At 30.4% G+C, this 25,711-nt stretch overlaps 1 protein-coding gene across 2 annotated transcripts; it reads right to left on the reverse strand.

The window, feature by feature from the left end:
- Positions 1-335: 335 nt before the first annotated feature.
- LOC113868562 (ABC transporter B family member 2-like) lies at positions 336-8,858 on the reverse strand. 2 transcript variants are annotated; one of them, XM_027504246.1, is made up of 13 exons: positions 8,771-8,858; positions 8,174-8,443; positions 7,937-7,991; positions 7,658-7,833; positions 6,030-6,230; positions 5,398-5,657; positions 4,300-4,840; positions 3,492-3,871; positions 2,750-3,168; positions 2,121-2,362; positions 1,788-2,035; positions 1,272-1,684; positions 336-1,033 (listed from the first exon to the last, which is right to left on the reverse strand). In XM_027504246.1, the coding sequence occupies exons 2-13, from the start codon at positions 8,435-8,437 to the stop codon at positions 489-491; spliced, it is 3,744 nt and encodes a 1,247-aa protein (XP_027360047.1). In that variant the 5' UTR covers positions 8,438-8,443; positions 8,771-8,858; the 3' UTR covers positions 336-488. The 2 variants fall into 2 exon arrangements, with proteins under 2 accessions (XP_027360047.1, XP_027360046.1); XM_027504245.1 differs by having other exon boundaries at positions 8,174-8,466; positions 8,771-8,846.
- Positions 8,859-25,711: the final 16,853 nt, after the last annotated feature.

Raw genomic sequence — 25,711 nt, forward strand, 5'->3', positions numbered from 1 at the left:
GTTTTCAACCAGTAAAGTCAGAATTAATTGGGCACATAAATTTGTGAAAAGAAAATCCTACAATTCATTCGTTTGCGAGACAATGAAAATATAGACTCTAAGTTACGGTGGACTTTATCTGTGGTAATAAATTTATTATTAAATTTTAGAATGTTCATATTTGCAATTTTAAATATTTTGAACGGTGGATATGATATCATATTCGTGCTTGGAGTAAAAAATATTAATTTATAATTTTTTGTTAGTTTAAGTGCTAATTAGGCAATGCACTTAATAAAGGTTTAATCAACCTCAGGTGATGCCTAATAAATACAAGAAGCCATTTTACATTTTTAGAACACTTATAACCGCATATATATGTTGTATGAAATTATTCTGATCCGACATTAGCTTCCCAATCCACATCATTCTCTATAAATGTGGGGAAAAAAAATACAAAATTATAGTATTAAAATTCCATGTTCATTTTTGTTATGCTTTCCATTGTGCTATAATTGTTGTTGTTGTTGAAGATTGACTAATTTAAAGTATGCTCCATTTTTATTCTCTATGAGACTTGAATGAGTCCCTTGCTCAATTATCTTCCCATCCTGTAAAACTGAGATTTGGTCTGCATTTCTTATAGTGGATAACCTATGTGCAACCATAACTGTTGTTCTGTTTTGCATTAATCTGTCCAGTGCTTGTTGTACCACACGCTCAGACTCCACATCTAGTGCACTTGTGGCTTCATCCAATAGCAAGATTTCAGGGTTTTTTAAAACAGCTCTTGCAATGGCCACCCTTTGTCTTTGGCCGCCAGATAGTTGCACTCCTCTTTCACCTACTTTGGTGGAGTAGCCCTCTGGAAGACCACTTATAAAGTTATGAGCATTAGCAAGCTTAGCTGCTTCAATCACTTCTGAATCAGAGGCACCTTCCTTCCCATAAAGAATATTTTCATAAATTGATGTTGCAAAAAGAGCTGGTTCTTGTTGCACAAGACCAATATGTTTCCTAAGAGATTTCAGATTAAGTCTTATGATGTCTTTCCCTGTAAGAATTTGACTCGTCATTGTTAGAAAATTATTGTATGTATGATGACTATAGTACATTGCTACTTGATGTTACATGCATGTGCAGTCAATGAGTCATCTCTAGATGGATTGACTTATGCATGCAAATACTTGTTGAGTCTTAGTCATTTTTACTTTGATGAACAACTCTCATAGCACTCTTTTGCACTAGTAATGGATTGAATGGATAAAATATTCATAGTTTAGACATCTTACCATCAATTAACACCCTCCCTGATGTTGGATCATAAAATCTGAGTATAAGGGAGATCACAGAGCTTTTACCAGAACCACTTTGCCCCACTAAGGCAACACTCTTTCCTGAAGGAACTCTTAGATTGAAATCCTTGAAAATAATTACATCTGGTCTTGAAGGATAGCTAAAATGGATTCTTTTGAGCTCAATTGTTCCCTCTACTGTCTTCAACTCTTCTCCACTATCACCGACTATTCCTGACTTTCTATCCATCACTTCAAAAACTGATGCAACCATTTGATTCCCTTTCAAAAGGTCTGGGGCTAGTGCCAAAGTCTCTCCCATAGCCAGTGCTGTTACAATTAAAACCATAAATGACTTCATTATCGATTTAAAGCTAGCAAGCTCCTTTTCCATCAAAACAGATCCATACCTGCAAAAAGCATACATGTTTCAACACAAAGGTAACCAAAATTTGTTTAGACAATTATCATGTAAGTAACCTATTTAAGATTGAAGGAAGTTACAGTATATACCACAAGGCAAGGCCATAAGATGAGAAAATAAAGAACTGAGAGATGCCATAGAATATGCCAGCAATTTGACCCCTTTGAAATGAACGTTTGGAGGGACCAACAAGCTCATTAGCGTAAAGATCAAGGACCTTTTCTTCAGAACAAAATGCAGCAACAGTGCGTATATTGCTGACAGCTTCCCCGGCCAACATGTTAGCTTTTAGATATGCTTTGCTCAAGTTGCCACCATAGCCTTTCATGAAAAGTTTCTGAAATGATCATAGGAAAGAATTAAAATGCAAATAGATATTCTAGTTCTTTAATGTTGAAATGTGGTACAAGAAAGAAAGTTACCTCACTGATGTGACCACTAATGATCAAAGGATATGTGGCTATGACGACAAGTGTTATTCTCCAATTCAAGATGAAGGCAATAATAAATGAAGCAACAACCAAACCAATATTTTGCAACAGAATCGTAGAACGGTCAACAACTATAGTTCGCAATAACGTTGCATCAGTTTCTAAACGCGATGAAAGCATAGAACTTGTGTTGTTTGTATCATCAAACCAGCCAATTTCATTCTTCAAAATAGCTGCAGCCACATGAACAAGAGAAGTCAAGTGTGAGTGAGAGATCATCAAATTTTGAGCCTTGATGGCTACAAGTTATTTATTAGCTTTATATATATTAGAAGTAAAAATAAAAAAAAACAATAGATTGAAATACTAAAATGCAAGCACACCTTATAATTGAATTTATCAAAATATGAATTGATCAATAATATTGACCATGAACATACAAAATCCTAAAAACATGAAGCATAACACGGGTGTGAGTAACCATTTATAATGAATCAAGGAATATTTTTTATGCATTCACAGGCTATATAAAGTCAATGAGTAAGAAGCTTGAAAGGAAATATTTTATTGCAAGACAAAAGGATGCGATAGTGAAAGTATAAATAATTGATCAAAATTACCAGAAAACATCATTTCTCTCACTCGAAGGGTGAGTCGCTCGCCCATGATTCCAAAAGAAAGATGTTCAATGGCATGGACAATGACAGTTATAATTGCTGCTCCACAGAAAAGGAAAGCAATTTTTTTAATTTCATGACGTGTTGTATCCCAGTCCATGTAGTATGATACAAGAGCATGAGAAATTCCAAGTGCAAAAAGTGGCATCTGTGCTCCAGCAACAAATGCACACAAGGTCCCGAAAACCCCATAAAACCAATCAGGACCAACCATAGAATACAATCTTGATGCTGAAACATGCTTTTTCTTGCTTCCATTTTCTGCTTCATCGGCACAAACTCGTCCAATAGATTCTTTATCTGATCGAAAACTACCACCAATGCTTGTTGTTGTACGGGATAATTCTCTTGAGTAGCTAATGCTACAATCACAAGAAATATATAATCATAAGCCTCACGCTAATGGATTTGGTGTTATATTAGCTCATGTAAAATATATCATGTACTTAAATTTTGAGCTTTAATAAGTATAGAAGAGAAAAGCTTAAATTTTCTTGATCAAATTTCTCCATTGAAGTCACATCACTCAACGCCGAAGCAATGATTATCATATTTTTTGAACAATATTATCAATGGATGCATATGAATGCCTCGTATATTAGGACAAAATAATTTCATTTCAGATAATTGCACAATTGAGTAATGAAATTGCATATGAACTAAATGTCTTAATGAGATAAAGTACCTTGATTGCCGTCCCATGCTAGGACCAACTGATGGAAGGCGATGCAAAGAACTTGCCTCTTGGAGTTGAACAAGAGATGCATATACACTAGTTGGCCTGGAGATGAGCTCTTCATGGTTACCAGTTTCCACAATCCTCCCTCCCTGAACAACAGCAATCACATCTGCATTTCTAATGGTAGAAAGCCTGTGTGCTACTATAACAGTTGTTCTACCGACCATAACACGATCAAGAGCCTCTTGTACACTCTTCTCAGACTCAGCATCCAAAGCACTAGTTGCTTCATCCAACAAAAGGATTGATGGATTCTTCACTATAGCACGAGATATTGCAATCCTTTGTTTTTGCCCTCCTGAGAGTTGTATCCCTCTCTCTCCAACCTGAAAAAACACTTTGTCGCGTTATATTTTACTTTGCCACCAGCCATTTTGTACCATTGTTTTACAAATTATGCACTTGACACACTTATCACATACCATACAGCGTTCAAATGCTATTTCTACATTCTAATATGCACCCCTGAAATTTCTTTCAAAGAAGTTAAATCTTTACTATAGTTGAATTTTCTTCAAACAAATGAATTATAAAATACTGATCTTCAACTGCTTGCAAACCATTGTTGCAATCATTGCTATGGGAATTTCAACCATTTATAAACCAGTATGATTATCATTTTTTATTCTACTTAGTTATCCCTTCCTTCCTTGTCACATGCTTAAGGAGAAAAAAGTTATAGAATGTATCACCGCTGTTTAAGAAATTTAGGTGTTTTATATTAGAGGAAAAGATGCATGATCAAATATCATACCTGAGTCTCTAATCTATCCGGAAGATTGTTAATGAAAGATTGAGCATCTGAAAGCTTCACAGCTCGTTTTAGTTCCTCAAGAGTGGCATCATCTTTTCCATACAGTATGTTCTCCTTGATGCTTGTAGCAAAAAGGGCAGGCTCTTGATTCACCAATCCAATTTGCTGCCTAAGCCATTTGAGATCAAGCTCTTTGATATCATTCCTATCTAATAGTATCTGACCAGAAAGGGGTTCATAAAATCGTTCAATCAATGATATGACAGTGCTCTTTCCAGAACCACTTCCTCCCACAAGGGCTACTATTTTTCCTGAAGGAATGTCAAGACATAGGTTGTTGAAGATTACTACATCTGGACGAGAAGGGTAACTAAAACAGACATTCTTAAACTGGATATGACCCTCCAATTTGCTTAACTTGCGACCAGTTTTTGAGCTACTTTTGCTTATCGTGTCCCTCTCTATCATCTCAAAAATGGGATAAGCTGCTGCCTTTGCTCTAATGAATGCAGTAATATCTGGTGCTGCCTGCCCAAGTGACCTGAGAAACAAAACATCACCTTCATGCATACCTTAATTTATAAAAAAGAAATCTCAAGACGAGAAATATAACGTAAACCAGTTGGATAAAATCTTGAAGTGCGTCGATCTGATTTACCTTAGCCTCTTATATGCCACAACTAATACAATATGTAATGTCGAAATAAATTGAAGAAGAAAATATGATTAAATCCTTTAGTATAACAACAATTTACTAGTATATGTAATTTGGACTGGTGAAGTTCAACAGTCAAATTTCAAAGTATCCACATAATCTACCCTTGCATTTCATGTGTGAGAATATAAAATTTTGAATATTTTTTTCTTTTCTCTCCGGTTATTTTTATTAGATTTTACATTTTCAAAAACATTGCAAAGTCACCAAAGAAAAAAGTAATTTTACATCTTGGATGACGTTAATTTGTGTATGATTTTTTAAAAAAAGGTAAAACAACGTACTTTCTATTATGCACACGTATTATCAACTCTTATAGTATGCATTTGCAAACACAAAGTAAATGCTTGGACCCCATATGACAAAAGTTAACAAGGGCTTACAGGCCGGCGATCACAACATTGAGCATGGTAGTGAAAGATTCGCCTCCATTGGCAATATTCTTGTGAACAACAATGCTGGTGAACCAAACAAGCAAAGCCCACGATAGAAAAAGGACACAATGCATTGAGCCCAGTCCCAAACCCTTTGCTAAACCTGTTTTTCGACCATTCGTGTAAGTTTTCATGAGAGCTGCTTTATATGATCTCACTGCTCTTTCTTCTCCTGCAAATGCTTGTACTGTTCTAACATTGCCTATGACCTGAAACCCACAAAGAGTACAACATAGTCACTGAATGAGATCAAGTAAATGGGTCATGTATAAAGGAACTTGAAAAATATTAACAATACATTTTTTATAATTAGTTGAAATTTATATAAAATCTACTAAATGAGGCAGGTTTCATTCTTAAATCTTACTTGCAATTTAATGAGCTCCATATGATATTTTAATTAATAGTACAAAAATGTGTCAAATAATATAAAATATATAGTGTGTTGTAAACGTTTTCTAATGAATTTTGACAAAACACAAAAATAATTCAAACCAATCATGCAGTAAGATTCACTTAATGTACAAGTACAACAAAATAGAAGACACTAAATTTTATTCATCATTTTAAAATTTGAGTACCTCTTCAGCAATTTCACCGGCCCTCACGTAGGCCTTTCGAACTTTTGCAAGAAGTCCAATTGTAACGTATGCATAAAGACCTCCAGCAAGGGCAATCAAGGGGACAATTGAAAGTGTCACTAAACTGATCTGCCACACTCTTACAAAACCAATGATAAAGCCCGCAATAAATCTGCTTATGTAGTGCATGAAATTTCCTACCTGTAAATCCCAACCTTCAACTATGAACTATCTTTATAGGGAAGTTAAAAACATGCTCAAAAGATAAAAAGGAAAAACATATGTTTTTTGATCAATTAAATTATTGTCATTGCTCAACAATAACTACCACAAGTCAAGATGGTTTAATAGTCTCTTAGTAAGCTATTGAATTAAAATGTACAAGTCACTGAGGGGTAGATATAGATTTTATTCCCACTATTTAAAATGAATTAAAAAAAGAAAAAGCTAAAATAAAACCACTGAAAGGGCTTTAAAGATTAAGTTGAGGTTGTGGGTACGTGTTTGGAAAGTGGTGACACAGGTTGTGTTGGTAGATGCTTACTCATAATTGCGTCCACGTACGAGTGCATTTCATCAGGCACATGCAGCTCAGCTCGTCAACTAAAAAATGCAAAACCTTAAAAACAAGGAAACCACGTCTACCCGACGCATAAATGCTATGAAATGCATTAAATCCACACTGTTCGGGTCTCACATAATGAGAGTGTCAGAAACAAACCGCTGCGTTTCAAGCCAAAAGCTAGAAAGAACATAACCATAAAAAATGTCAACAGCTAGTAATTATTTTACCGCTTCTAGTAAGGAGGGTCCCCCAACGTACGCGTGTCAGTGAGAGAGCATTTAATATATGTAACTGGGTATATTATTATTTTTATTGTATTTATAAATATTAAATAATTGTTTGTATTTTTATCCAGTAAATATTTTTATTTTTAATTAAAATTTCAAAGAGAATGGTTATATTTAACAAAATATTAATTATAACCCTGTATAGGTGAACCGGTAGGCAAGTCATTATAAGATTAAAAAAATAATATAAAAATAAATAAAATTTATTTCATAAGTTAAAATTAACTTTATTTTTTTTATAAATTATTTTTAGCTTATAAAAGTAGTTTTATATTAATTTTTTTCTCTTACTAGAATCTATTTCCTTAAGTGATTATTTTTATAATAATTATTTTAATATTTTAAAAGGGTGATATTAAATTAACAAGTTGTATATATTTAATATTTTAAAACTTTAAAATACATTTAATTTTTGTCGTTTCATTCATTTGCAGCAGGGTGATTTATGTATTTTACAAAAAAAAAAAAAGTTCCATGATGTAATGTAAAGAAAAATTGTGCGAAAAAATAAATTTTTTTATTTTGTTGTTTCGGGAGAAGTTGGGAAATGGGAAGCGACCATAAATGGAGCAAAAGCGATGGGGCAGTTAATGGAAACCATTTATTAAGAAAGATTGAAGGGGCAAAAGAGGGAAAGCCAAGGTGAAAGTTTGAAATTGACCAGGGAAGGACATGCTTGTCTTTGCACTATGTTATTATGATGAATTAATGATGATAGAAAATATGTCAAGAAATGCATCAAAGTGTGAAATATAGCTTAAAATGCAAGTGCATACCTTCTCGGATAGTGCATCTTGAACAATGATAATGTCACTTGTAATGGCAGAAATGACTTCTCCGGTTGATGCCTCGGTATCAAATAGGCTTATATCTTGATTCAGCATTGACTTTAAATAAGCCATTCTCATCTTTGCCGCTTGACGCTCCCCAGTGTACATCCAACATGCCACCTCTATGTAATCAATCCAACAATATATACTTTAGTAAATAATATATTCAATTAACAAATCAACTGAAATTAACATGATGATTTTTTTACTTGGTTATTCTCATACCTGTCCAAGATGAAAATAATATTGCTACACTTAGATACACAAAATCCAACGAGTACTGCAAAATAGCAAACAACTACTACATTAAAACTTGAAGATAAGAGAATAGAATTTCTTGATTCCAATTTACCGGTACCCTTCAGTCATGACTATAACTAGGCACCTTCTTAATTACAAGTTTACAATAGAAGCATGGGAAGAAGACAAGAGAAGAAGTTGTTGTTATTACAAAATACAGACCTTGGCAACTTTGTGAGAAGCTTCCTTGGGGAAAAGATAAGCCAAGCCAATGACATTGATCAACTTTCCAAAGAAGATAAAGAAAACAGGAACAGAAGCACCATGAACACATGCCCCAAGAGATCCAATAGCCATTAAGACATAGTCATAAAAGTCGGCAAAAGAGAACAGCTTCAACAAAGGAACTTTGTGTTCCTTTTTTCTCTTGTGTCCTTCCTTAGCATCCACGGCCGAGTCGCCGGAGAAGGGACCCCGGTCTGACATATTGGCCTGAAAAAAGGAACAATCCTTGGCTGAAAAGTGTTAGTAGCTAGCACTACACAGTGCCCTTCAAAACCAATGTACGTTGCAAAGGCAAAAAGTGATTATGTGAAAGGAAAAGAAGGAGATGGGCACGTTGCGATTGTGATTGTATTGAACAAACTAGCGTGGTGAGGGTAGGAATGGGGTAGGAGGTGGTGGATATGTCATAATATACTGGGTAGAAAAGAAGATGGAATATTTATTATATCAACAAGGATAGAGGATAGATAGATAGATATATAGAATGCAAGGTTCAGATGCACGTATAACAAGAAAAAACCTTAAAGCACTTACCCAAAAAAAAAAAAAAAAAACACAATAGTAACGAGCTTTTAAGTTGGCTTCTCGGTTCAATTGTCTTACGGTTATGGATTTTTCTCTTTGGTTTATTGCGTGGCTAGTTCATACACTGAACCACTTTGCAGCTAGCACAGGGAAACATTCACACAGACACACACTCTCTCTCTGCATTAAATAGCATTTTGAGAGAGTTGTTGGAATTCGCCGTATATACGTAGACGTAGGCTCCAGTAAGTTTAACAGTTGTATTATCTGGAGTTCAAAAAATTTGATATCATATGTGAAATTGACTGCACTTATTTTTTATCTGTTGAATACATACATGTACATCTTTAAAATATACCTCAACCAAAAAGGATAACTTTTATTGCCTTCATGTTTAGAGAACATTCTCCTTAGTTGAATTGAGTTTGGCTGAGTCGGTCACTTCTACTTCTACCTCAGTTGTTATATCTAAACGTGAGGAAAATAACATACGGGAGGACATTGAAAATAAAGAATGCATGCATGGGATGCTGAGTAAATATATATTTTAAGAGTCTCTTATTTTAATTTTTTGTTTTATAAATTTTGTTTTAACCTTTAATTAAAAAACATCTATTTTTTTGTATAAAAATATTAAAACAATTTTAATGATTAAAATGAAATTTTTTAAAAATTTCATGACTAACATATTGTTATTTATGATTTAAGAGATTGAAATAGATGCTTATTAATAGAGTATGCTATATTTTCTCTTTCTGTACTTTTTTATAAATATCTGGTAGACCTGAACTTCATTTGGAACAGTATATCTATTATTATTATTATACAATGAGTAGTATTAAAAGACATTAGTTAATTAATCATAATGAGAATACTTTAAAAAAATTATAAAAGTAATACTTGACAAGAAAATAACTAGCATATCCCTAATTTAATACGTTCACCTGTCGTATTTATACCGTCGTATCCATTGGGGAAGGGGGTGAAAACTGTTTATGTAAAAAGAACACAACAATAAATGCTTTTTTTTCGCCTTTATCAGTGGAATTTGAGAATATTTTAGTATATCAATTGGCATGTTCCTTATACCACCGTAGCTGTATCACCATGAGATTTTTTGTATGATGATACGGATCCAATCAAATCAGAGCCCCTTCAAAATTACGTAAAATGAGAATCTTTGAGGATGGAAGATTTTTGAGAATTTGAATAATTATTTCATTTTTATGATTTTTTATTGTTATATATAATAAATATAATTTTGATACACGATCCGTATAAAAAAAATTACATTATTGATAATAAAATAAAATATTTTTTACTATTATAATAATTAAATTAAATTCTATCATAAAACATTTTTGAAAAGAAATTAGTTAATTTCTTTGTAGCCACGAAGTGTGCTTAGTTAATCAACTCAATCGACCCCTCAAAGGGAAATTAGTTCCATACATATTAAAAGGTGATGTAACTTCTTACTTGAAAAATATCATATCTCACTTAGATCCGCAAGCTAGACGATGAATAAAACAAAAATAACAGAAACACGCCATATCTGTAGTAGTCCCTTTAACAAGGAGTGTACTGAAAGCGTAGGTAAAACTATGTATAAACAATCATTCATCTACATTTATTTTAATATTACTAGTTATAATTTTTGCATTAAATATTATTTATAAAAATTTTAACTTATTTTCACCATCTCAACTCAAAAATTAGTCCCGTAACTACGTAAAAAAAAAATAAAAATACTTATTTAGACGAGACACACGCGTATGCAACAGAAACTGTCATGGCATACTTAAAAAATGTAAAGCCATCGAATAATTGGATGTTCAAATTTGATAACATCATTTATATGTACATTTTCACGTACCCTGCCCATACCAATTACTTTTCTTTTTGGACTGCACACACACACTTCACCACCCATCTGCGAGAGATATAATCATCAGTCAACGATGCAGATATGCAGAACTTCAATGTCAACATGCTCAAAAATTACTTATTCTATTTCATGTTATCCTCTGCTTTGTATTTTTCTGCCTCATACGAAAGAGGATATTTCCACAAATTAAAAGAAAAAACTTCGTCTGGGTCCGGCTTGAATTGTCTAAACGCAACTTTAATTAATTGCCTCCACCCAACCGCTTACCTATATTTTTTATGCATTAATTAGTTTACTTTGTCCTTCTTTTCCATCTCCATCCAATTCTTGTGACAATAGAGGCTTACACATGACCTGATTGACCTCCAAACTATATACAATATCTTTTTCGCTTTTATAAAATTAATTATGTATGTACTTGAGCACCCCATCAATATAAATTATACTTAACATGTATTTAGATAAGTAGCTTAATCATCAAGCTCTTATTATACAAAAATTATAATATAAATTCATCATAAAAATAAATTTAAAAAAATGTTTTCAAGCATTAACTCTAATCACTTTACTTCAGTGCTATTATGATGACTTTTGAAACATGAGTATTTTTAACACAATTTTTAATTATTAATTAAATTCTATTAAAATTAGAAAAATGTTAAATCAAAAACAAAAATTAATAAATTAAGAGTTGAAAATTTAAATAATAATTAAAATTGTACTACCATTTTTCTCTAAAATATACTACAGTCTCTCCTCTGTATCATAAGAAGAAAACAAACGGCATGCATTATATAAACTATCCAATTGTGAGATAGCATAATTGTTTAACAACCAGAATATCTAATAATATCGAGAACATTGTCCGCAAATGTGTCGACTAATTTTCCCCTAGCTGGTACTATAGTGGGCCTTAAATCATCAAATAGAATTTAATATTTGGTAATTGAAATGCTGACAAGACTCGTTGGGAAGTAGAATATTGATGTCCTTAGTGCTTTTAGGAGACTAAAAACTAAGTGTATGGATCATCATGATGAACGAACATAAAGTGAAGATAATAGTAGTAATAATGAACATACATAAATAGTTGAGCGATTGAAAGTTGGGCTAGCAATAGTGGTTGGCAAACTTTAATAGCCGAGAGGCAACCGATAAATTGATACTAATTAATGCAGTGGTGGAAACTGATTGCAACGACCTGTCGCGCTTTCAAAAATGTATGACTAACACTAATCGAATTTTATTACTATATTTTCTATTGATTTTTTCATTATTCATACTATTAATTTTAATTTTCAGAGCTGAATTCAAGTACTAGTAAATTTGTATTAAAAATATATTATTTATTACATAATAAATATATTTTTTAAAATATTTTAATTGTTTATTTTTTGTTTTATAAATCGATATTAGTATTCTTTATTATTTTGTAAAATAAGTATTAAAAAAAGGTTATTTTGAAAATATAAAATATATTTAATATTTTCTCTAAATAATTAAAAAATATAAACATAAAAGATATGGAAATTTAAATTTATTCATATTAAATAAGAAACAAGATTATGTTACCCAATTGTAATTGGCAAGATTTTTCGTTAGTTTGACAACGTCATGTGTATATGGGCGTTAATGGGGACTTGACGTGATTCTGGCATACACTATATTTTTACCAGACAGGATTGGTGTTGGATTTGCTTTGCCTTTATGGAGTTTACAGGCTATGGCATATGCAAAAGATGGATATTTGCTTGGTAACGCTCATTACTAAAAGGATGGTTCGTTCAACAACGACAAGATGGATGCAAATTTCTATATTTGTTTCTTTAAATTTTTTACTTAATTACATTTTTATTTTTTATTATATATGTACGATTTTCATCATTCAAATTCTTTAAAATTATTTGAATTGCTATATTTTTAAAATTAAATAAATTTAACTATACTGTCAAGTTTTAGATTTTTTATATGAAAAAATTATTAAAATATAGTATTTTAAAAAATTACAAAATATATAAAATTTTTGAAAATCTTAAATGACATTTTTGAGACACTTTAAATTTTTTATTTATTTTTTAAAAAATTTCATCGACAAATTTTATTTTTTAGAATTTTTAATATTTTTAAAAAATTATCAAAATTTTTTAAACTTATAAATATTTTTTGTTTTATCATACCTATGCTAAAATTTTCCTGACAATTTTCAAAATTTATATTTTTATAAATTTTTTCAAAAATATCATATTTATGTATTTATATTTTTTAAATCTCATATTCTCAAGTATTTTTAATTTTTTTTATTTGATTAAAATCTTCATAGTTGAGTTAGTTAAATTATTCGATTCTTTATTCTACTAAAAAAACAACTCACCAATTAAAACATTATTATTATTCCTCCAAACCCTCGTCACACATCTTACAAAATATTTTAAATCTATCAAAGTTTTATTGAATTTTAAAGTTTTAACTTTTAAATTTACTTTGTCCCATAAATTCTTCATAAATTTTCAAATATTTAAATAAAACTAATAATTTGGGAATTTTAAATAAAAAATTAAGGTAAAATCAAATTTATTTAAGTTTAAAATTAAAAAACAATTGATTAAAAAAATTATACAACAAAATCACACATAATAATCAGAAGGAAAGGATAATTAAGCCTGAAAATTTTCTTTATATTCTGAGTCTTTCTTGAAAATGAAAAGGAAAACGTTTTCCATCAGTTTAAAAAGTGCATTGCCGGTTTCATGAAATGGCTAGGGAATAACATGTGCATATACTGAGTAATGACAGGCAATTCAGTCAAATCCAAACATTAAAAGTAAAAAAGGAAAACTGTTCAAACACACTTCAGGTTGGTAAGCATTACTCTTATTTACTCATCGTTCGATGTAAAAGTTTCGTAATTCGTATCATTCGTTAGTTCCCATAAAAAGAAATTGCAAGTTTTTAACTCTGATAAATAGAACATTGAAGTTTAAACATTTCTTATATAGCTCTACACAATTACTAAATAAATTATGTACATTTATCTAAACATTTCACTTTACTTGCTATTAAATATCTAAACATAATCTTAGATTTTCCGATGCATGTAAGTGGATGTTAATGTATTTAAATTTTACAGATTTATTAAAACTATTTTAATTTACTAACCATTATTCTTAGTGTAATCATGGTTGAAGTATTAATAAATAAAATGTTTTCATTTAAAATTACAATAGAGTTATAATAATATTGTTATTAAATGTTATATTTTTAATTAATATTTATATTTCTTAAACAGGGACAATAATAGTTAGCAAAATCATTATGAAAAAATAATGATCTTAAAATATAATGATAGCAATATTTCTAGATTAAATTTGAATTGATTCTTAAAAATATCAATATGCAAACTTAAATTGTTAAACAGAGTATATATATATATGCCAAAGGAGTTGATTCATATCTGAAGTAAGATTTTAAGTTTGATTTTTTTTAACCAAAAAATAATTTTGTTAATATAAAATCTTAAGGTCAAATTTAAATATTTAAAAGTAGTAGATTTATTAAAAAATATTCAATATATTTTGTATCTCTACTATAATAAATATATATTTAAAATATGAAAAATACGTGTTTGTGCATCCAAAGGCTTTGAACAATCCTTGTTAAAAGAAACAAAAGGAAAACATAAAGCATCCTTTTTGAGGTGAAGGAAGCTAAGAATAAAAATCCCGATAGATAGAGTCCCCTTCTATACTCTACTGGCCATTATTAATTTCCATGTGCGAATTTTATTGGTGGCAAATGGCAATGTGTATTATTTTGCTTTGGTATCGCTATCATTTATTTACATGCTTGGCCTTTTCCATGCAATGAAGATAACAATTATGATTTGAAGGCATTGCTTTGCTGCTAATCGAGGCCTCATGTCAAGTAGCACTGTGTCCCTTCTCGTCCCTTTCATATAAACCTTTTTTTAAGAAAATAATATGTTTTTATAAAAATTTTAAATTATTATTAATTTTTATATTTATTTATCATAAATATTGAATTTTTTAACTTTTTATTGAATAATATGACAATAAAATTAACTTTACATAAATATAAATTAATTTAAATTATTATACTTTAAAACACAAAAATATTAACTATTTTAATGACTTTTTTAATATTTAATTTAATTAAAAATAATTTATAAATAAGTTCAAAGAGAATATCAAATGTATACAATAACATCTATATAGGTTTTACCGTTTGATCACATACAAAACCCATTTATATTTTAATTATACTGCCTTTACAATCTAGAGAATTTTGAGAATGAAAGTGATTATTATTTCAGTCTTATTTTAAATGTTATACATATTTAAAAAATATATATTTTCTGATAATAAATAATTTTATTAAAATTATAATTTAAAATATTATTAATTGTAATAAATAAATATATCAATAAAAAATCATTAATATATTTTTCATATTTTAAAATACAAATAATTTAAAATAAATAAAATACTAAAATAACATCTAAAATACATAGATAAAGTGATAATTAGCATTTTTCTTTTAGTGTAGAAAAATGTTGAGCCGCTCCCAAGTCAAAGCCTAGTTGTATCAGTGAAGTCCCCTAGGTGATTAGACTCCAGCTATGAATTTAAGATAAAGTTTAGTGATGACCCAAAAAAACAAAGATAAAGTTGAGTGGGTCATATACTTATTTCGATCTTATTTATAAGATTTTTTCATTAGATTATATAAATTCAAAAAATAGTTAAAAATTATTTTTTTTGAAAAATAATTTTTATTATCATATTAATAGTTAAAAAAATTAAATATTTATAAAAAACATTTTTTACAATTTGTAATGTAAGTCCATAAAAAAATTTAAAAATTATAAGAGAGACCGAAAAGAATATATTGATTCCGTTATCATTTTCTTAATTATTCATCTAATATCAGAAGGCGCGTGAAGATGTTTACAGTTAAAATTTTGAGAGAAAACAGAGCTGTCTATTTAGAATATACATATATATAATTTAATATATAATAATTTATGGATTTTTTAATATGTATTTTAAAATATAGAGTAAGATTGATATATAATAATTTTGTATAAAAAATTTAAGTATTTAATAGAATTTTATTGTATAAAAATTATTGCTGTATGTTTTTAAATTCACGTTAAAAAATAATTTTTAAATATATTTTATTGTGATTAAAATCTAGTAAAAATTAGAAAAATATTTAAGTTTCAATTTTAATTTAATATTTTTATTCATATTTTTATACTTTTTAATATTTTTAGCTAAAAACAAAGTGTAATGGAAAATATCTTTCTAACCCTCTTATTTTCCCCAAAGTAAAATTGTTTTTCTTAGACAAATTTAGCTTGTTTCATTTTTAGATTAATTATTCTTAAAGAAATGAAACTCGTGTTGAAATTAGATAATTGATGAGAATTTACGGTTAAATATGAATATGATATAGATAAAAAGAATAGGTTTAAAATCATATATATTCTATCAAAATCAAATATTTTCATCGATGAAGAAAAAGGACAAAAATTATGTATCAAGATAAAGTCATGCTATATGAATAGAATATATAAATATAATTTTATTTTAAATTAATTTTTTAAATAATAGTAGTCATGTATCTTAATCATTTACTTATTTAAATTGTTTTATTAGTTTTTTACATATTAGTTATGTATTTAAATCTCACATGTTAAGTAATAGTTAAAAAACATAATTTTCTAAAGTAAAAGAAGACCAACTAAAGCTCATAGCTAGTTTGTGGGTGTTTCATTCACAGTAAATACGAGTAAGCACATGCGTTCAATACATGGTAAGAAGTTCAAAGAGAATGACAGAATAGTGAAGCTGAGTCGACTTTGAGGAGAGAACTAGAGAAAGTGAGATATATAGTAAAAACTTTTAAGGACATCAACTACCAACCTTGAGCAGTATGGCTTCGAAACGAGGAGAAGAGAGATAGTGGACAATTGAGGTGTGAAATAACTTCAGTTTAATTTAATTAACTTGTAAAAGTCATAAATGCATCACAAATTTACATGTAAAAGACTATTAGATAATTTAAACAAATAAAGTACTAATAATACATCATTATCATCTAATAGATTAATATAAAGATTTATTCACTCTTATTTTTATAAATAATTTTTTAATATGTATCTTAAAATACATAATAAACTTTATATATAATCATTTTTATTAAAAAATACATGATATTACAAAAATTTAATATATTAATAATATTAAATATTATAAATTTTAACAAAGCATTATTATTTATTAATTTTTTATTATGTGCAGAACTCACATGTTATAAAAATCATTTTTTAAAATTAATGAGGGGCTTTCATTAGTCATTGTAACTACATTTTGCCATTGTTTTCAATTAACAATAATAGATGTAAGTCAACTATTTTAATAAATGTTAGTACCTTCGATTTTTTTTATAAAAAATAAAATGGATTATTTCCTTGATCTTTTTTATAAGAAACAAGTGATAGATTTAAAAAGCATTATTTATTAAAAAAAATTATATTTTTTTATTAGTATCATTAATTGTATAAATTATTAATTATAATATTTAATATTATAGATATTTTAGAATAAAATTTATATTTATGAAAAAAATAAGTAACTTAATTCTTTTTCTTGGTCTTAAAAATTTAATCTTTTATTTCTTATAAAAAAAAAAGACTAAAGGTAGTATTGAAGATGTCATTTACAAAGGACTTTTGCAGCAATAGATTGAAAAATTGCGGTCCATAACCGCCATTCATTTGCGCACATTTTTTTTCGTAATTTTAATTATCAGAACTGTAAGTCTGTAACCATAACTTTAATAGTAAATTAAATCCTACACCTGGTTAAAAGAGGCATGAAAACTGTTGAGAAACCACGCAAAAAAAGTACTAATCACGAAAATGAAGAATAAACTGTAGAGTTTCAGGAAAACAAGAATATGAACAAATAAAAGGAGTAGTTTTTCGTGTCCTATAATCTCAGTTAATGACTCTTTTGATTATTGTTGGAAATTGTTTACTAACGTGGATAAATAAGTTCAAAACCGTGTTGATGTAGATGTATAAGCTGAAACAACTACAAATAATATATCTTGCGAGTTGCGATGGAAGTGGATTATATACCACTTGGTTAACTTTTTTTCTGTTTCAAGTTAATACCTAATATCAAATAGACAAGTATAACCCTGCCGCCAAAAAATTGATAAAATTCAACTAAATTTATTAAATTTTAAGAACGGATGTTGAATTTTTTTTAAAAAAATAATATATCAACTCAGGCTTACGAATATCCGGTCACATAATTCAGGATATGTAGGTGATAACAACAAAAGCAGATCGAATAATTAAGTGATACTACGACAAAGAAGAAAGTCTTTTCAGACATTAATAGTTAGTAGTTAGCCACAAAAAGCTTTCACATCCCACAAATTAGTATGCATTCCATCTCTATCCAAATAATCTTAGCGTGTGCTTAGGTAAGTGTTTATAAACTTAAGTTTAAATAAATTTAATTTTATAAAAATTTTACTTAAACATAAGTTTAAAGTTATATGATTTGTGTTTATTTTTAAAAAAATAAGTTTATAATAAAATTTAGTGTAAATTCTCCAATTCAATGGAAAAGTTATAATTTTCATGTAAGTTTAAATACAAAAAATATTGTATGAAAGAGTATAAAAACATCAATTTTTTTTATAGAATTGTGTTATAATGAACTAAATGTAATTATGTGAGATGCTGATATGAAATCAAATATACCATAATCTTCTTATCTTCCATTGTTTTTTAGAAAAACAAAAAATAACAATCATTTAGAGAATGTTTAATTTTCTTTTTAAAAATAATTTTTTATTTTTAAAAAGAAAATCAAATATGCTTTTAATCTATAGAAACACTGGGCAAAAGTAAAGAAAACCTAAATATAGTGCATGTTTGCTTCATTTTATTTTTAAAAATAAGTGTTTATTTATATTAAATCTGTGAGAAGGTTTATAAAAATAAACGATTATATATAAAATGATTTAGTTGCTTCTAAACATGTTAATTTTCAGTTTAACAGTGAACCTCTAAGTACAGCAACCAAAGATGCAAAATAGTCATTTATTTACCATGAAACCAAACATAGAATGTCACTCCAATAATGATGCATTTTTTATTTATAGTTAACATTATCTGGCATTACATTATTTTTTAAGCATGATAATACCTAATTTTTACTCTTAATATAATATTTAGATGTTATTACATTTTGCAAATGATGTGGCAATAATAATTATTCATGTTTTGAAATAATATGTACAAATTCAATATTTATAAAATAAGCGTATACATGATAACTACTATCACAAGTTATTAAAATTATGCTTTAAAACACTAAAATCTTGTAAATGTAAAGCTCTTGAAACTAAAGCATTTGAACAATACTTTTTTCTAAGATCACTTATTTGATTAATTATTGTTTTGTTTAAAATTTACATAATTATCTTCACGCAAAAAGTAACATTTTTTATCATAAATTATTTTTAAAATACACAGTAATAGGTATAGGTACTTAGGTATTTAGAAATAATGGAGGATAACATTTTTCAAAATATGTCTAATACCTCACTTTCATCGCCCAATAAAAGTGTGCGCATAGTATTTGGAGAAGTAAAGAAGTAACTACTGCTAAAAGGAAAAAAAACAATGTATGTATGGTATGTCCACGTAAACTAAGGATTACATCATGCCTACATTCATATTTGTGACATTGTAGCATTGAAGCTTAACAAAGAAGGTTAAGAAAATCAAGTTTCATGAAGAGTGCTTCCCTTGGAGCTCATGTTACGTCGAGAGGCCGAGTAATGCTGCACTTGAAAGTTAGATTCATTAAGACAATGAACATATTCTAAGTAATGGACTGAGAACCCATTTATAATATTTTGCTGGGATGAATATAGATACACCTCCACATATGTGTATCTTTGATGATACATGTGAATAATAAATTTGTTCAAATTTTTTATATTTATTTTTTAAAAATTTGAATTTAATTTTGTTTTACTAAAGGATAAAGAAAATAATTTTATTTTCAAGAAAATAAGAAATAGTCTTAACAAAAGGGGCAAACAAATATTTGACTTCAAGAATGAAAAATAAAATTAAAATGATTAAACCTATAAATCCATGTTTGCTTTACACATAAAAAATGAAATTTTCAAAATTTTGGCCTTTAATAAAAAATCTTAAAAGCAAAAACCATAACAACATAGAAGGGGAAGAGATAACCATTGAGAGGAGGCATCAAACCAAGGCTAAAAGAGAGGGCATTTTGAACATAGAGAAAAAAAAAAGAGTCAAAGAAGTCCAAGAACTCCAAGCAAGTCTCGTGTGTTCTATGAATTTTTCAAACATATCCAAGCATATTCACACAATGAATATAAGTTTCATACAATAAAACCAATCTCAAAACGTTCACATATAAAAAAAAAATTAAAATCACAAATCGCTGCTGAAGCTAGTTGTTGTCCATTGCATTGCCACAACTTTATTGTAACTGTCACATCTTTTTTTTTTTTTAGCTACCTCTACCACTTTCTTCCTCTCCACCTTTTTCTCTCTCCTTCAACTTACCATCCCCACCTTCACTTATCCACTTCTCAATTTTTTGTTCTCTCTCTTTCATACATACTATCATCTATCAACACAAACTATGCCCTACGCCAACTTTACATCTACCCTTCTATGATCTCCTCTTCTTAAAAAAACCTACTTTATATCTTAACACTCCAAAACCTTAAATCTATTTTTTTTGGAGTATTTTTGCTTTTTTTTTTGTTTTTGTTTTTTGGTTTGATTTTTTTTGAGTTCTAGCCTAGTATTTATTTTTTATTTGTTTCACCCCCCCTTTTTTTTTATTTCAATCCAATCTTTTTTTTCTCTGTTCTAGCCCAATTTTTGTTTTGTTTGTTTCAGCCTATTTTTTTTTCAAATTTTTTTAGCCCAATATTTTTTTATCTAAAAAAATGGAGGTTCTTATTTTTTATTTATATTATTTTTATCTCATATTTTATTTTATTTTATTTATGTTAGTCTATCTTAAATAAAATATTTTACTCATTATTTTTATTTATAAATTTAGTTCTACACTGTTTAATTTGCTTATCGCTACATTTATAATTACTTTATTGTAAGTAACGATTTGGAGTTGTGTCTAATTGAGTTTTTATTTATAAAATATTGTTTAGGGGTTAATTTTTTTTAAATTAAAATAATTTACACAATTAATTTAAAGTAATTCCTTACTTAAACGAACGTTGCAAGTTACTAATATTGTCACGATCCTTTTTTATAAGGAATCGAGAATATTATTTCTACATTACTTATTTATTTAAGATAGATAAATAATGGAGAATATAAGTATAAAATTAACTTCTCATTCAAAATAAAACAAAGTTCCTTACAACAAATATCCAACAGAACAACATAATATTACATTTAGTTCATAATATTCAAAATACACAAAATTATGTTACATAACTCCCTCTATATGAGGTCTCAAAATATAAGAAAAATGACTTTAATACAAAATTACTCAACTCCAGCCTTCTAACACTTCTCCATTGGCCTCTCATGTGAAATAGATGCAACACTTGCTACATCTGCTCATGTATCACTTTACGATCATCGCAGTACACACGCACACAACAATAAAGACAAAAATGCAAGGGTGAGCTTACAAAAATAAAATAAAATCATATATATAGAGAGCAAAATATTACACACAGCAACAGTTCCATTCATTCCCAGCTCATCTAATGCACAATATGAAAACGGTTTTCAACTGGTTTCACAGTCTAAGTAATTCAGAAGAAACTGAGCCGGTTCGGAAGCGACCCATTCCGGTATCTGGATCCAGAGAGTACAGCTCAACATGCTCTATCGTTACACGCCTACCTACCTAAACGTGTAACTCAGTTCTATAATTATTTAAGACATATATCTCAGCATGATGCATCACGACTAAAATCATTTCAACAGCTCAGTTAAGACAAATTTATAATAAATAACCCAAATCTCAGTGTTATTAAATCAGTTATCAACAGTTACAACATAGAAAAATAACTTTCAAGTATTAAACCCTTTATATCTAAGCTTTTATCAAAGAGATCTAACAAAACCAACTCAAACCTTTCTTTAATAGCATATTTTCAAAACATAGTTCATTGGCTAAAGTAAGCTCCCCTTATCTTAGAACGGTGATTCACACTAGATCTACCGAATATTACTTTTTGTAACACAATATTCACTAAAGATTTAGCTTTAGAACGGAATTTCTCCTAAGAACACCATGAACTTCTATGAGAAAAAGAAGAAGAAGAGAAACAAACGGTGAATCTAACTTCAAACTTAGAGAAACTTACTTCAAATCTCTTAGAACAGATACAGAATCACAGATCTGGAGAGAAATATAAGTTTAAGAGAGTTTAGTATGAAAGAAAATGGTGGTATATGGCCTTGAAACCTTTGAGAAGTGTGAAAATGGTGTGTTCAGAACCAAAATGGGGATAAGAGGAGAAAAGAATTGAAGGAAGAAGGGAGAATTTGCGAATCAGAGGAGAGAAAGGAAGCAGTTGGAGAAAGAAAAGGGAAAATATTTCTTAATCATTTTTTGTTACTCAGAATATTCTTTACAACGCATATATAGATGTTAGCATAACTAACTTTTGAGAATTGAGAAAAGACAAAAGAAAATAATAACAATGTAACAATATTCTCCTAGTATTTCACTTTCTTGCCCTTGCCCTTGCATTTAATATTAGGCACCAAGTAGTCACTCATTCAAAGTGGATTATGCCTATTCCTCTTGGGCTTGGCAGCATCTAGCCCATCTGCTAATGCCACCTCCTCATCCATGAAGTCTTCGTCTTTTGCATTATCTTCTCCTGGCACAACCTCTGCGTCTTGGATCATATCATCCCTCCCTAGATGAATAAACACCTTGTCCTCAAGGTGCAATTCTGAAAACTTTTGTAACAACTCATCTAAAGGCTCCCAACTAGCATCTTCGGGAAATAACCCTTATCATTGAACAAGTACCAGCTTTTGAGGAGGATTGCCATCAAAACACTCACCCAGCACTGCAAGAGGAACAATGCATGACTGATTGTCCACAGAAAAAGGAGGCAGTTGTAATTCTTAATGTGGTTCATCATCCAAAAACGGTTTCAATTTAAATGCATGGAATATGGGGTGAATCTTGGAGCCCTGCGGTAATTCCAATTCAAAAGTTACAAAATTAATGCACTTAATGATATGGAAAGGACCGTAAAAGCGCTTTGCCAATTTTTGAATTCTCTGTCTCGCTACAGAAACTTGTTGGTAGGGTCGTAATTTAACCCAAACCAGATCTCCTAGCTTGAAAGGGTGGTCCTTGCGGTGTTGATCCGCATATATCTTCATCTGTTCTTAAGACTTAAACAGAGTGGACCTCAATTTTGCCAAAATCTGTCCACAGTTCTGTAATTCATGATCCACGGCTTCCAAGGAAATAGAACTAGCCAGATACTGAGGCAAATTAGGAGGTGGTTTGCCATACACAGCTTAGTATGGTGTCATTCCTGCTGAAGATTGATAAGTCGAGTTATAATGCCACTTAGCCCAATGCAAGTACTTGCCCCATTGTGATGGCTGCTGATGCACAAATGCTCTGAGGTATTACTGCAGAAAATGATTAATCACCTCTGTTTGTCCATCGCCCTGTGGATGGTAAGCAGTAGTTATTCGTAACTTGGTACCACTCAACTTAAAAAGCTCACGCCAAAAATTGCTCATAAAGATGGGATCACGATCAAAGATGATACTCCTTGGCATACCATGTAACTTGCACACCATAACAACAAACAAGTGTGCTACCTGAGCTGTTGTAAATGAAGTTCGTAAAGTACCAAAATGCACTGCCTTTGACAAGCGATTAACAACCACCAAGATTACAGTGTATGCTTGAAATGAAGGGAGACCTACTATAAAATCAGCTGACACATCTTCCCAAACCCCAACAAGTATCGGTAACGGCTGTAACAACCCATATGGACTATGCGTATGATTTTTTACTTGTTGACAGATCAAACACTCGTTAACATAAGTGGTAACATCAGACTTTATGCCCTTCCAGTAAAAATTCTCAGAGAGACGGCCCATGGTTTTTAATATAGCTGCGTGCCCACCAATTGACGTTGAATGAAATTCAACAATGAATAATTTGCGCAACTCAGATTTAGAAGATAGATAAATCCTCCCCTTATAGAACAATATCCCATCAATCACTTTATAATCACAGTTGACCCTAAGTTCTTCACTGATAGATTTTAGCTTTTAATGAACCTCCTCATCACACCTATTTGATTCTCAGATCAGAGGAAAAATCTCAAGGTGTGGTATAGTAATTCCCATGAATTGTCCTTCTACCTCTGGAATTCTGGATAGTGCATCGGCTACTCGATTGGAGGCTCCTGTTTTGTAACGTATCTCATAATCATATCCAATCAACTTGGAGAGATAATACTGTTGCTCAGGAGTTTGGATTATCTAAGTCATAAGTTCCCTCAAACTGCACTGGTCAGTGTATATAATAAATCGTCGCCCCAATAGATAAGTGCGCCACTTCTTAACTGCCTCAATAATGGCATGCAGCTCAAGCACATAAGTAGAAGAATTGAGTAAATTCGGACAAAAATTTTTGCTGAAAAAACTAATGGGGCGTCCGCCTTGTTGAAGCACAACTCCTATTCCCAACCCGGAAGCGTCTGTCTTAATCACAAACTCCTTTTAAAAATTTGATAATTTAAGTACTAGAGCTGACACCATAGTTTTGCTTCAGATTGTTAAAAGCTTCTTGAGCTCTCTCACCCCATTGAAAGGCATCTTTCTTCATTAGCTCAGTAAGAGGATGAGCAATTATGGCATAACCACGGACAAATTTTCAGTAGAAACTGGTTAAACCAAGGAAGCCATAGAGTTGCTTGATGCTCCTCAGCACAGGCCACTCAACCATGACCTTAATCTTCTCCGGATCTACCTTCACTCCTCGAAACAATATGGCCCAAATACTCAATCGTCTCTTGGGTAAAAGCACATTTAGAGCGTTTCAGGAAGAATTTATTTGTCAGCAAACAATAAAACACAATCTATAAGTGAGAAACATGTTCTTCCAAAGTCTTACTGTAGACAAGTATGTCATCAAAGAAAACAATGACAAACCTGCGGAGGTAAGGCTGGAACAATTCATTCATCGTGGCTTGGAAGGTAGCCGGCGTGTTACAGAGTCCGAATGGCATGACAAGGAACTCCTAATGGCCATCGTGTGTACGAAAAGTCGTCTTGTGGACATCACCTGCGTTCATGCATATCTAGTGGTACCCAGAGCGCAAATCCAGTTTGCTGAACCAATTCGTGCCATGGAGCTCGTCAAGTAATTCATCAATAGAAGGAATTGGGAATCTATCTTTGTTGGTGATCTCATTCAGGGCTCAGTAGTCGGCGCAAAACCGCCAACTGCCATCCTTCTTGCGAACTAGCAACACCAGTGAAGAATAGGCACTGCAACTTTGACGAATCAACCCTACTTCTAGCATTTCACAAATGAGTCTCTCCATTTCTAGCTTCTGAAAATATGGGTAGCGATACGGGGCGCACGTTAACTGGATTAGCGTTGTGCAAGATGGGGATTTGATGATCCGTGTTGCGAAGCGGAGGGAGTATTGTCGATTGAACGAAGGGACTAGCATAATGATCCAATAGCTTCTCCGCGTCAGCTGGACATGACAGCTTCGAGGATTTTGAAATAGGCGAAGATGTGATTTGAAGATGAAAATCTCAAGAATTGCCCCAAAGGAAGCCATTATGTGGAACTGAGCTGCAGTAGCCTCTGTGGGTTTGGGCTTGGGTTGTCTCACTAATTGCACCACTCGACCATCCTTCACAAACTTCATGGTAAGAGTATCATAATCCATAAAAACAGGCCCAAGAGATTTGAGCCATT

The sequence above is a fragment of the Abrus precatorius genome, unplaced genomic scaffold (assembly GCF_003935025.1).
Source record: "Abrus precatorius isolate BTA unplaced genomic scaffold, Abrus_2018 Scaffold6, whole genome shotgun sequence".
In the NCBI taxonomy this organism is placed as follows: Eukaryota; Viridiplantae; Streptophyta; class Magnoliopsida; order Fabales; family Fabaceae; genus Abrus; species Abrus precatorius.